The 12,582-nt window shown below is 47.7% G+C and overlaps 1 protein-coding gene across 3 annotated transcripts in view; it reads left to right on the forward strand.

Annotated features, from left to right (window-relative positions):
• The first annotated feature begins 1,182 nt into the window (after window positions 1–1,182).
• The window catches only part of AK3 (adenylate kinase 3), a 24,739-nt gene continuing 13,339 nt past the window's right edge, over window positions 1,183–12,582 (forward strand). For 2 of the 3 annotated variants that reach the window (XR_003094461.1, XM_006025404.3), the window contains exon 1: window positions 1,187–1,434. Coding sequence is in view for 2 of the 3 variants with exons in the window: in XM_006025404.3 (XP_006025466.1) it covers window positions 1,284–1,434 (151 nt within the window). In the remaining variant the exon portion in view is untranslated. Of the gene's footprint in view, window positions 1,435–12,582 lie in introns of all 3 variants that reach the window. The other variant, XM_025206194.1, reaches the window with a different exon arrangement.

A 12,582-nucleotide genomic window follows, 5' to 3' on the forward strand; every position in this document is an offset into this window, starting at 1 on the left:
CCTGCCAGGCTGAGGTCCTGGAACCTCCTGACCAACCTCCTCCTTGCCCTAGCCAGACTCGGGATATACCTGACTGGAAAGGAGGACTGCAGGGCCGTTTTCCTGTCCCTGATCCGTTCACATCTCCAGACAGAGTTTCACTGTGCAGTGTCCACTGGCTCCTTGGACACATTTGAGGACCAGCACACACTGTTGGATGTACTCTGCTCCATATCTCCCCTTGCTGCACTGGTTTTAAACCTGTGACCTCACTCATGTCCCTCTTTTCTCTTTAGTTGCCCCCTGAAAGCAGCCGATGTGTTCCCAGGGACCAGAGCTGACCCTAGGGGGATGCAGGGCCTGGGGCAAATCAGCCTGTGCAGGGGCCCCTTAACACTGCATGGGACTGTGGTACCCCCACAAAGGCGGGGTCTTCTTCTGCAGTGCAGGCTGAGCCACCAGCTCCAGGCGGGCCCCGCGGGAGAGGCAGAGGCAGCGGCTCCGAGGGGGCCCCCCATAGTGCAGGGCCCAGGGCGGTCACCCCTATTTGCCATACCCTGGAGACAGCTCTGCCAGTGGCCTCCCTACTAAAGGAGGCAGCGTTTTATCTTGATGGGCCCAAGCCCACAATCCATGGGGCACATGAAAAGGCTGAAGGGAAAAATGCTTCCCTGCAGGTCTGGCTGGGCGGGGAAAGCCCTGCTCTCCCTCTCCAGCCAGACTGTGCAGAGGTCTTTGCAGGCTGCCCAGGGGGGTCCCTGCAGAGGCTGGCTGCAGTGGATTGTCCCGCTCGCCAGCCCTGCGAGGAGGCAACCAGATGCCCGAGGCCCAATGAGTGGTGCCGTGACGGCTGGCCGTGCTTCACCCAAGCCAAGTTTCCTGCCACACATCACATATATTGCGCCTCAGAAGGGTGAAGCGCGAGGGAATTACCACAGCGTAAAAAATAGACCCTCCCGGCTCAAAAAAAAGAGCCAAGGGGCTGCAGATTTAGGGCCTGAAAGCAGGGCTGGATTAACTCTTTAGTGGGCCCTAGGCAAACAAACTCGTTGGTCCCTACTTAGTAGTGCATATTTAGTTATGTTTTCACTCAATAATTATAGTGTGTAAAATGAGCACTCTCGCGCCCCTTCTTCACTTGGTGCCCTGGGCACGTGCCTCGCTTGGCTGCGCCCGAACCCGGCCCTGCCTGAAAGCGGGAGACGGGCCGGGGCGGGCAGGGGCGGGGCGGCGCTGTTGTACTTCCAGGCCATGCCAGCGCCCGCCGCCTACGGCCGTGGCAGCTCCGGCCGGCGCTGAACGGCATGGGGGTGCGGGCGCGGCTGCTGCGGGCCGTCATCATGGGCCCGCCGGGCTCCGGCAAGGGCACTGTGTCGTCCCGAATAGTCAAGCACTTCGCCCTCAAGCATCTCTCCAGCGGGGACCTGCTCCGCGACAACATGCAGCGCCGCACAGGTACGAGCCGGGCGGCCCTGCCAGAGCCGGGGTGCGCGGCTGCTACGCCTTGCGTCGGCGCGCCGCGGCGCTGGGAGTGACCCTGGCCCTGGCCCTGGCCCTCCCTGCCCGGCCCGTGACACCCGAGCTCGGGGCTGCTCCTGGACGCTTGGCTGCAGCACAGCCCGCTGCGCCCTCTCTGGTGCCTCTCAGCTCGACCCTAGCCCCTGGCGGGGCTTTGGGGGCCTTTTACACGGCCTCGCAGTGCATCCACCCAGATAGGACCCCACACAGTGGATCCCCAGTGGGATTCCCCATAGAGGATCCTCCTGAATGGGACCCCCACAGTGGATCCCCAGGTCCACCAGGATGGAATGCCCACAGTGGATCCCTCTGGATGGGGACCCCTGCAGCGGATCTCTTGGCTTCACCCGGATGGGGCCCACCACAGCAGATCTCCCCCGGTCCACCTGGATGGACCCCCCTGGCAGATTCACCCGGATGTGCCCCAACAGAACCCCTGTGGCACATCCATCTTTCCAAGCTGGACCATGGATTTCTTAGCAGGTGTTTTCTGGGAATGAGCCCTCCAGACAGAAAACAAATACAGTCCTGTCCAGTCTACAGGGTTTGTTTTGGGATTCCCTCAGCCACAACTTCCTCCTCCTGGTTACCTGCAAGTTCTGGGCCTGTTTAGCAGCTCCTCATTCCAGCTGTTTGTCTCCATCAGAGCAGGCAGCTCTTACGTGGCCAAGGGTCTGAGATTTTGTTCATTTATATTTTTTATATTTTTTTAATTCAGTTTGGGATATTTTTTTAATTCAGTTTGGGATATTTTTTAATTTAGTTTGGGATGTCCAGGTTGGGGCCTGTGTTGTGTGAAGCAGGGGGAGAGTTTGCTGGAGGTCCCAAGCACTGGTGTGTTTGACAGACTTAAATCCAGTACCAAGTGCTTCTAAAATTGAGGCCCAAGTGACTTGTGTTGAACGTACAAAACTGGGACATCCATAGTTGGTGTTTCTGAAGACCATGGAGTGCAGACTGCTCTTGGTTGCTTTTATGGGAGCATAAAAGCAAAGGAATAGGGGAGAGAAACCCCCAAAGAAACAGCAGATCCTTTTCTTTCCCAGGAGCTCTGGAATGAGAGATGAGTTGGTTTAGGTGACAAACCGCGCCCCCCCAGGACTGCCTTATTAAGTAATAGCCTTCAAAAGTGTTGAGGGCTTGAAAGACCCATCTGACGTGGACAAATATATTTAAGTGTGAAAACATAACACGTGCCAACATTTTGTAGGCAAGGGAGAGGGTTTAGTGTCCCAAATAACTACTTGAAATAGTCTCAGTACTCAGTGTTTAAAAGTGGTGCTTCTTGGCAGCAATACTAGTGTCTTGGGGTTTTTGGAGAATTGGTTGTCAACTGATAGCTAGCAAGCACCATGTATAAATGGAAAGAGGAACATGTAGATAAGGGGTGGCCAGTCTGCAGTACATGTGGGACAGGCAGCCTCTGTGCATGGCATATGACAGACTGGGGAGGGCACAGGCAGTGGCAGAGAAGGCAGGGAGCAGAGCAGTAGATTGGGCAGGGAAAGGGGATCAGAGTGGCATTTAGGGATGATGCAAAGCTAATTTGTGGCAGCTGCCAAAAAGGTTGGCCCCCACTGATGAAGATCATATCCCCTCCATTCCTGATCATGTAGCAGTGACTGTAGATGCCACAGGGATGCTTACATGGACAAGTAATGTTAGGGAACCACATTTAGCTTTATATTACCTGTAATCCCTTTTCTTGGCCACCAGTAGGGAGAACCAACAACATGTGTCAGATAAGGGTCACAGAACACTTCTTCTCCCCACCCCTGCCCTTTCCCAAGGTCCCAGAGGTTTAATAATTTCCTAGCTGTTTGCTAGGCTAAGTGAGATTGATAAAGCACAGTCCTGATATCGCAGATGAAGTGTTGGCAGCTTTAAAGCACACCAGGCTTCAATAGAAACCAGTAGCAAAGAGTTAATATTCATTGCACACACTTTTGAAATAGAAATTCTTATCAATGCTTTAATTCTCTTCTTTTTTTATTACTGTTTTCTAACTAAAAGAAGGCCTGTGTGTGGCTGGAGCATACATGAAGTATGGTTTAGTTAGAGCATTTCTGCTTTATTAGTCTGCAGAGGTCTTGTTTTATTCCCCCTTATGTGTTTGCTTTGGCAACTGGAATGGAGCTCATTTAACAATTAATTATCCCTGTGGAATATTTGTTTAAGAGGCTTTTAATGTCCTGCAAGTACTGGGATATAAAGCGGTGTTCAGCAAATTCAGGCTGGTAGTGAAAGGGTGATCAGCAGTAATTGTACTTGGTTCTTGTAGTTTTTACATTAAATGGTATTGTAAACTTGACCTTGGGTTTGTTATGTGTACACTGATTTGTGGAAAGGGCTCTGAAATTCTTCCAAACACACTGAGATTACATCTACATTGCATTCTCCTCAGTGGGCCCAGTCCAACACCACTTGAGTGCTGGGTGACTAATAGTGGGAGCTGGGTAAAGCCCTAATGTAAGAAAAAGTTTAAAGCAAGCTTCCATGGCTTGGAGCCCCACACACCCCAGTTGAGGGGCTCCCAGGTGTGGCAGTCCTTTGGTTCTAGGGGTTTTCTGCAGCCCTGGGGTGGAGGGGATCGCCCCTGCAGTGATCCTTTGGCCCTGGGGGTTTGCCAGGGGTCATGCTGCAGGGACCCAGTGTCTGCAGCTGTTGGGCTCTGGGTCCCAGAGTCCACAGCTGCAGGGGCTGAGCAAACCCTGCCTGGGCAAGGGGCACCCCAGTGGCTGGGAGACCTCTGCTAATGGGGCTCCCAGCCGCAGGGCAGAGCCTGCTACACGTGCAAAGTAAAGCTTGATAACAACCAGCTATAAAGTTAATACAGATTTTCAAGGTCTGACTTTATAGCTGGTTAGAGCTTTTTATTGTGTGATAGCTCTTTGCATGGTAGCTGGTCTCTAGGTGATTGCACAATTAACCAGTCAGTTGCTGGATACCTGTAATGTGTAGAGGAGACCTGAATTTAACCTTAATTCTAATTTTAAGTGTCTTTTCTTTTTCCACAAACCACTGGATTGTACCAGCTGTGACTGTTTTAAAGAATGCTCAGACTTGGGTGCAGTTTGTTACTTTAAAAAATTTTAAATGTACCCAGTTAGTTTCATAACTTAAAAATGATTTGTTTAGCTCAAAAAGATGAGCTAAACCAATCCTTAACTGCTGCTTTTTGTAGTATATACATGGTTCCTTACATATCCTTAAATTTGCATATGAGCCACTTTTCATTGAAAGAGAGCCACTAATTTTTGCAAAACCATTTTGGGTAACGTGTGAACACACGGTTATTGTTCATAGGTTCATAGATGTTAGGGTCGGAAGGGACCTCAATAGATCATCGAGTCCGACCCCCTGCATAGGCGTTAATGTTCAACATGTTAGCTTTCAAGAGCTATGTAAATAGTAACTACTATTGTACCACCTATGCTATACCAGTTCTTTAGAAGATAGCAACTCAAGATTTTTGGCTAGAATATTGGCTTTCTACTAGCACTTTTCTGAAGAGATTTGTGCGTCTCTTTTCTGTAGATTAAAAATTAGTTTGGGGGAAGTTGAAAGATTCTGTCTTTTGAAATTGGTTGGTTGACTTTTTTTTTTTCCCTCACATCTCTTTCCCCCATAAGTTTTATGTTTATGATTCAGATGAGTCTTTCCTTTTGTTTTTGTGGGGTTTTTTTCCAAATAGTGGTATTTGGCCTGTTAGATTTACTTTACTGCATTCTGTTTAACTTTTAATTGGAGATGCATTGGCAATGCAGTGGCACTTTTATTGTCACTGTCCACTTACTGTCATTGGTGCTCATTTGTGATTTATAAATGTGCATAAAAGCAATGTCCTTGTCTCTCATGATATAAATTAGACAAATTGAGGATCAAAAACACAAAAGGAGAGAAGCATTGTCAGTTCAATGCATTTTCTTATTTTGTGTGGTTGTTTTGCTACTTTCAATAGCAAAAGTTTTGGATGCAAGAGCAGGGTCAGAACCAAGTTTTCAAATGGATAAGCCAGGACTGTATAGGAAGAAAGAAACTGTGAGTGAATGAATGCAAAGCTGATATAGAAATACCTTGTGAGGGAAACTTGAGGGAGGGATGTAGCACTGAAGTAGCTGAAGCTGTGGAAGAAGAAAATGACTCTTGCAGTAGTGTTCTTGACAAGCTGAATAGGTGAAAAGAGAGGCAAAGAATGAGAGGCAAAAGTTGAAATGAGATGGAATGAAGTCATGAAACCAGATATTTTTTGATGGCAAGATGAGTAAAGGAGGCAATTGTTAAGGGAGACAATAGAAGAAGATTAGGTGTGTTGACAGCCAGGGACTTGAGGAAGAGAAAGTAATGTAGAGGTTGAGAGTCAGAGACATATTAGTGGGGTAGCTGGATATTTAAAAAGACATGGAGAGGATGCTGGAAATAATATTAGGAATTTAGTTTTCAGAAAGTTGCAGAATGTCAAGGATGAGATGCAAAATTAACAGAATGAGAAGGGTTATGGGCAAAGAGGTAGATATTTGAGGTGTTAAAGTGATACTTGAGGATGTTGTCTAACTAGGCCAGGGGTAGGCAAAATACAGCCCGTGGGCCGGATCCAGTCCATGAGGCCATTCTATCCTGCCCGCGGGGCCCCTAAAAAATTTAGAAAATGAATATTGATCTGTCCTTGATTCCTTTTTAAAAAATGACAGAAACCAGGGGCAGTAGGACCCAGGGGAAGCCCGGCAAGCTCCTGCAACAGCAGGGCCCACCTGGCCCTGCCCCAACAGCCGGAAGCCCCAGTAGGGGCTTCTGGCCTGGGACCATGTGGCTGCCCCAGTGCGGGAAGCTCGGGTAAGGGCGGGGGAGGACCGCGGGCAGGGAAGCAGCCCGGGGAAAAGCGGCCCCTCACCCGCCCTGTGGCGCCTCCGTGCAGCCCATGCGGGCCTTTCCCGAGCAGGCCCAGGCAGCCCCATGCAGGCTGAGAGTGGCTGCAGCACGGGGCACCGGCCACAGGGCGGGAAAGGGCCTCTTTTCCCATGCTCAGCATCAGGTTTTAACCTGCCCCTGCTGCCAGCCTGGGCCACGCCGGCTCCAGACTTGCCCGTTGGAGCACCTGCGGCCCCCCCACTTGCCACGCTGGGAAGCGTTTGCTGCTGCTGCTGCCCACCTAGAGCTCGTGCGCTGGGCAGCCCAGAGGCAGCAGTGGCAAACACTGCCTAGCGCGGCAAGTGGAGGGGCTGCTTTCCTCTGTGCTGAACAGCTGCTGCCGGTGCAGCGCAGCCCTGATGGGCGAGCCCGGAGCCGGTGCAGGGCCCAGGCTGGCAGCGGCTGCGGGTTACAAGCCGGTGCTGAGCAGGGGAAAAATGGCCCCAGGACAGCCCTGCGTGGGCTGCGAGCAGCTGCAGCAGGGAACGTGGGCCACGGGGCAGGTGAGGGTCTGTTTTTCCCCACACTCAACACCAGCTTCTTACCTGCTGGAGAGCAGGGAGTTGGAGCTGTACGCTGCCCCCTGCCTGTACTGCAGGGCTGGGGGGCACTGGGAGTGAGCGGGTGCACAGGGCTCATACCCAGAGCAGGGCAGCAGGAGTGCAGGGTCCCAGCTGGCAGGGGCTCTGTGGAGCCGGGCCAGCTCCCCCCCTCTGCCTGCTGGTGCAGCCCAGCTCAGCTCCACAGACCCCTGCCAGCCTGTGCCCTGCTCTGGGCCCCACTGGTGCTGGCCCTGAGACATTGGTCCCAAGTGACCAGGGGGCGGGGCACCTGTCAAGGGTGGCGCTCAACAGCTTGCCAAAACTGGGTAAGCGGCCCTCTGCCCAAAATAATTGCCTGCCCCTGAACTAGACAAAGGACTTCAGTGTAGTATAGCAGCCTAAGTATTTAGAAGTACCAAAACTGCTCTAGGGCAGGCCTCTGCATGGGCTACCCACCTGCTTCTCAGGAAATCATGGAACCATGTGAATAGGTAACCACATCCAGGGGATGAGTGTAGAAAGGGAAAACAGAGGGGCAGAGCCCTAAGGAACATCAGCACAGAGAAATTGAGAGGAAAAGTTGCTAAAAGAATATTCTGAGGGAGTATTTCTTCAGGAATGAGGAGTACTGGGGGGTGGGACAATTATGGAAGTACTAGCAGAAAAAAAGATTCTTAAGGCAAAAAGCAGTGGAGAGGTATGGAGAAAGAGGAGAGCGCCTTGTAAGATCTCCTTAAAGGCATAACACTCCTATGTAAGAAAGTTGGGGTTACTTACTTTTTCACAAAGAAGCAAACCTCTTGGAGGTTTGATGAATGGAAAAGACACATTTCACCATTCTGTAGCAGGTATTATTGGGATAAACAAAATCATCAAGTTTTACAACTGTTGACAAAACTACATAAAATTGAGTAGAGTTAGACTTTGTCTTTTCAGCATTTGCTGCCTTGTTAAAATCTCTTCTGAGGGTTCAGTTATTGAAAAGAGTGCAACAAATGTTTTTGAGAGTCCTTAGCAGTCTGCATTTATTACTGGGTTCTCCTGCTTTGGAAAGAAGAGATCCTATGAAGGCTTTTCTCTGTTGCTAAGCAACTGTTTCCTAATGAGCATAGAGTTTGTTCACTCCAGTCTGAAACTTGCCACAACCCTGCTAACCGAGGGTTCAGCAACCTTTTTGGACAGAGTGCCAAACCAACCAGCAGCCTAGACTTGTAAGATGTTGGTGTGCCAAGGGTGAACAGTGAGGGGGAGCTGCGAGGGGCCTGATCCTTGTTGTGGCAGTGTAGCCCTGGCCCCTTCCCCACCATCCACCCTGAGGCGCATGTGCCCACCATGAAGCCCGAGCTGCTTGCAGCAGGCGGTGAGGAGGTTGCAAGGAACTGCACTAGGGTCCATGGAGCCCTGGCCTGTTTTGTTGCTAGCAGCAGGTACACATGTGCCTCCGGGCAGTTGGCGGGGGAGGGGCTGAGGCTGCATTGTCATAACAAGGATCAGGCCCTTTGCGGTTCCCCTGCTGCCTTCCCTGAAGCGCAAGTGCCAAGCAAAATACCTTTATGTGCCACACTCTGGCACGCATGCCAGGGGTTGCCTACCCCTTCATTAACCTGTTGCATAAGTTGTAAAGCGATCAATTTCATCATGCATTAGGCAGGAAAGTAAAATTACAATGCCCTTAGGTCCAGAGCTTGCTGTTTCAAGTTCTGCCTTCTTATCAGAAGGCCAGTTCTGTCTAGAGCTCAGACCCTGTGTACACATAATTTGTACCAATGTAACTCTGCAAGTAGACACGTGATTTTTTTTTTCTCTTTGTCCTCTGTATTGAGATAGTGGTATAACCTGTGGGGCGAATGCTTGTACCAGCATAATGCTTGTACCAGCATAATGCTTATACCAGAACAGCGTCTTTCTTTTCCCAATCCACACTTTTAAAATGCACTGTTCCAGTATAGTTAGAGATGTATAATTTGTGTTTTCTAGATAAAGCCGATCCTACTGGCCTGTGTGATAAATTCCATTGCTATGGTAGCTAAAGTTGCAATAGGTGCTTGAACCTAGGTTTCAGTTTCAGCAGTTTGGGCCTATTTGTATCTGTGATCTCAGCAAAGAGAATTCCCCATGCCTCTTATTTTCAAGCACTCCAGCAATTATGTAGTAAGGCAACAGGTGGAACTGTTAATCATTACACACTTTAAAACTGCATTTTAAAAAGGGGTAAATGTCTCTCTTTAGCCATTTGGTACTGTGGTTCCCTTGTCCCTTTTACTACTCCCAGAACTAGTTTAAGATAGGATCCCTGCCAGGTGGAAATGACAGTAAGGAAGGGAAGCTCTCCATATCTTTACTGCAGTTGGATAAGCTAGGCAAACCCCTAAGAAGGGTGTGATGCCAGCATTGAGAGCTGGTTTCATGCTGATAATTACAGCCTTGATAAATTATTTGGGCTGGACATAAAGATGAGAAGAATAGAAAGATGAGTAAATAGAAACATATCTGGTTTTCTGAAATGTTTGAGAGCTTCCCAGGGGGCTAGATGCTCAAGACCAGCCTTGTCTTAGCTACCCTTACCTAGTAAAACACCCCTTTGAAGTGGCCATACAATGCATAGGGTGGTGTGAACAGCCACTATTAGTCCAGCAAACATCACAGTTATTGACCATATAAAAATATGTTTATTAAAGTTTGGTAGGCTTTAATGCCTTTAGTCATAGACCCTCTGCTTCTAAACTGTGCCCTCTTCTTTGACCTTTCAGCTAAATGATCATTTAATGCCTGCTGTTACTTGAGATCCCTTGTGGGTGGGTGGAACAAATATCATTTCATAAACTGGAGGAACCCAAATGCTTATGCCTGAGGGATAATGTTGCCACTGACTGACCCCACCCTGCAGTTGCTTTGAGAAAGTTATACTGGTGAGCCAGTGTAGTTTTAATGCAACTTAAAACTTAAATTAGGTTCCCACAGCAATCTGAGAGACAGAAGACTGGGTAGCATGGGAACTCGAGTCAGATTGAAGATGACTGTACTGTAAATCAGCTGATCTACTCTTCTGTTCTCCCCTACCACCAGGCTTTTGGGCCTCCATCAGAGGGTAATCTCTGAAGTCCTAGCTGTCCTATTCAAGGTTGTGGAGGGAGACTTCCTTCCACCCGTTCATGATGAAGGGGTCTTCAGACCCTGGTAACTATATTTAGCTCACTAGGATGGCAGATTCCACGAAGGCTGGGTCTTCAAGTTTTCTTTCCCCTGTACAACATTTAGCAGTCTGCTAGTACTTAAAGTAGGATAACAAAATTAACAGATGAGGGAAATCCTTTTTCTAGTGTAATCAATGTGAGAGAAAAGCCCTGACTTTTGGAAAACAGTGGACCAAACATACATCCTAAAAATAGGAGGGAACATAGGCATAAAGAAATGTCTGCGTCCAGGATGTTTTGATTTTTAAGCCACCTTGACTTTGAATAGGACTATTCCTAGATTGTGGGGATATTTAAAAGCTGGACCTTATTTTGTTGCCAGTGCTCTATCCCAATATCTAAAATATTTTTTTCAGTGTCTAGTTGTAAATGGAAACTCATAATCTTAATTTAAGGTAGACTTTAAATTCCTGCTCTTCTTTTTACTGCTGCTTTATAAATGTGAGAGCTATTTGTTCCAGTTCTTGAGCGTATTACTTTCATTTGAGGCATCTTAGATTTGCTAAGGAAGCAGGTAGTAATATTTGGTTTTTAAATGGGAAGCCTTCTGTTGTATTTATTCAGATTCACATATGTTCCCCCATTGTAGTATTTTGCCTCCTAGTAGCAGGTCATCAGCATTTGCTACTGAATTATTTAAAAAAGACAATAATTAGAAACTTGCAGGAAGGTTCCAAAAATCTTGACTTTTTGGCATTTGAAATGTTTAGTCCCCTTCACTCTCGTGTCTGGAGTCCTGGAACTAGATCGAGGTGAAGAAAGCATCTAAATTAGCAATAATATCCAATTCTGCAAACCTACCGGTTATAAAATCAATGCAAATTCCGTCCAAAAACCTCTGGCCTGATGGCTTGTGCATCAAGCCCATAACTTCTGTTTAACGAACATACATTTGCATAGCAATTTGTGGTAGAATGGTGCAATTTTCTTAAAAAGGGAAATGACGGGTATCTAAGCCAGTGGAAGGAAGTACTGAGTAACCTTTTAGTACCAGCAGGGTAGGGAAAACCAGTAGTGTCCACAAACTATTTATGAAAGTGTGCATCACTTATAAAAACCCTCTGTAGGGTTCTTTCTTAAATGCTGACAGAGTACTTGAAATGTTAATCTTATCTTTATGAAAAAAACAGCATCCCTCCAAGGGAAAGACTTTAACATCTGCTATATTTATGATTTAATGCTAAATTATGTTCAGCAAAATCAGACGTTAGAACCTAGTTTTCATGGCAGGCAGTCTGGGGAAGGATTTAGGCTATTTTTAGTTTTATTGGACTCGAAACATTTCTGTTCATGATCTGTTTCCTTTTTCTAAAGAGGCTTTAGTAGTAACGTTTCCTGTTTTTTAAGTCTGAGGGACTGATACTGCAAGCCTTTATGTACATGAATAAAGTTACTTGTGTACATAGCCACGCTATCGCCATTGGAACTGTAGACAGGTTATGGTCTCATCTGTATGCATGCCCTACCATGGTTGCATGTATGCACTAGAGTGCAGAGACTACTGCCTTAGTAGCACCCATGCAGGGTGGATGCGCCCTGCCTCTTGTGCCCTGTGCCAAGGGTAAAAAAGGGCAGTGTACACTTCCTATTCCTCAATTCCTTTCAAACATCTTGGTTTGAGACTAGGATTCCCAAGTCTGATCCAGACTGCATTTTTGGTCTGTTGCCTTTTCTTTTGTGGGGTTTTTTTTTTTATTTTTACTTTCTTTGGTTCAATTACACACTTCTTCCTGGTCTTTGTCAACTTTTTTTTAGACATCTGAGGCTTTTTGGCCTGTGCCATGTGGCTTTTCTGTCAGAGTGATATTCTGTTTTTTCCTACCTGTCAGGCAGATTTCTCCCACAGCCACCAGTATGGCTTATTCAGGGTGCCTGGTTTCAAATCGTCCTCCTCCTGGTGATAGGATTATGCCTACCAAGGACGGAGGTGTTAAGTGTTTTTCCATTCAAGGAAATCCCATCTCTCTGAGAATTGTGCTACTGTATAAGTAGTTTATGACCAGGATCAGAAATTATTATGAAGCGAGACCCCAGTTTTACCTCCTGGGTTAATCCCTGGGGTTAGTCTCTGACCACGGAATGCAGGATTTAGCTGGCCATGGATTCTTTCTTGATAACGAATCTTATCAACCCCAAAGAATTCCTCCTCTTTTAAGTGTAGACATAGGCTTGGGTCCAGAAGGACATCCCTGTCCAAGACTCCCAGAATTTTATCTTGCTCATTTGATCCACCTGATAAGGGTTCTTTCCAGCACCATGTTCTGCGAGGCCTGAGGCATCTCTTTCTATGCTGGATGCAGAAGGCCGACATAGGACTAAACCTTTCTGGAAATTCCTAATGGTGGTTTGCTGTTCATAGATTCATAGATTCATAGATGTTAGGGTTGGAAGGGACCTCAATAGATCATCGAGTCCGACCCCCTGCATAAGCAGGAAAGAGT

This window comes from Alligator sinensis, unplaced genomic scaffold, assembly GCF_000455745.1.
Source record: "Alligator sinensis unplaced genomic scaffold, ASM45574v1 scaffold392_2, whole genome shotgun sequence".
Taxonomy (NCBI): Eukaryota; Metazoa; Chordata; order Crocodylia; family Alligatoridae; genus Alligator; species Alligator sinensis.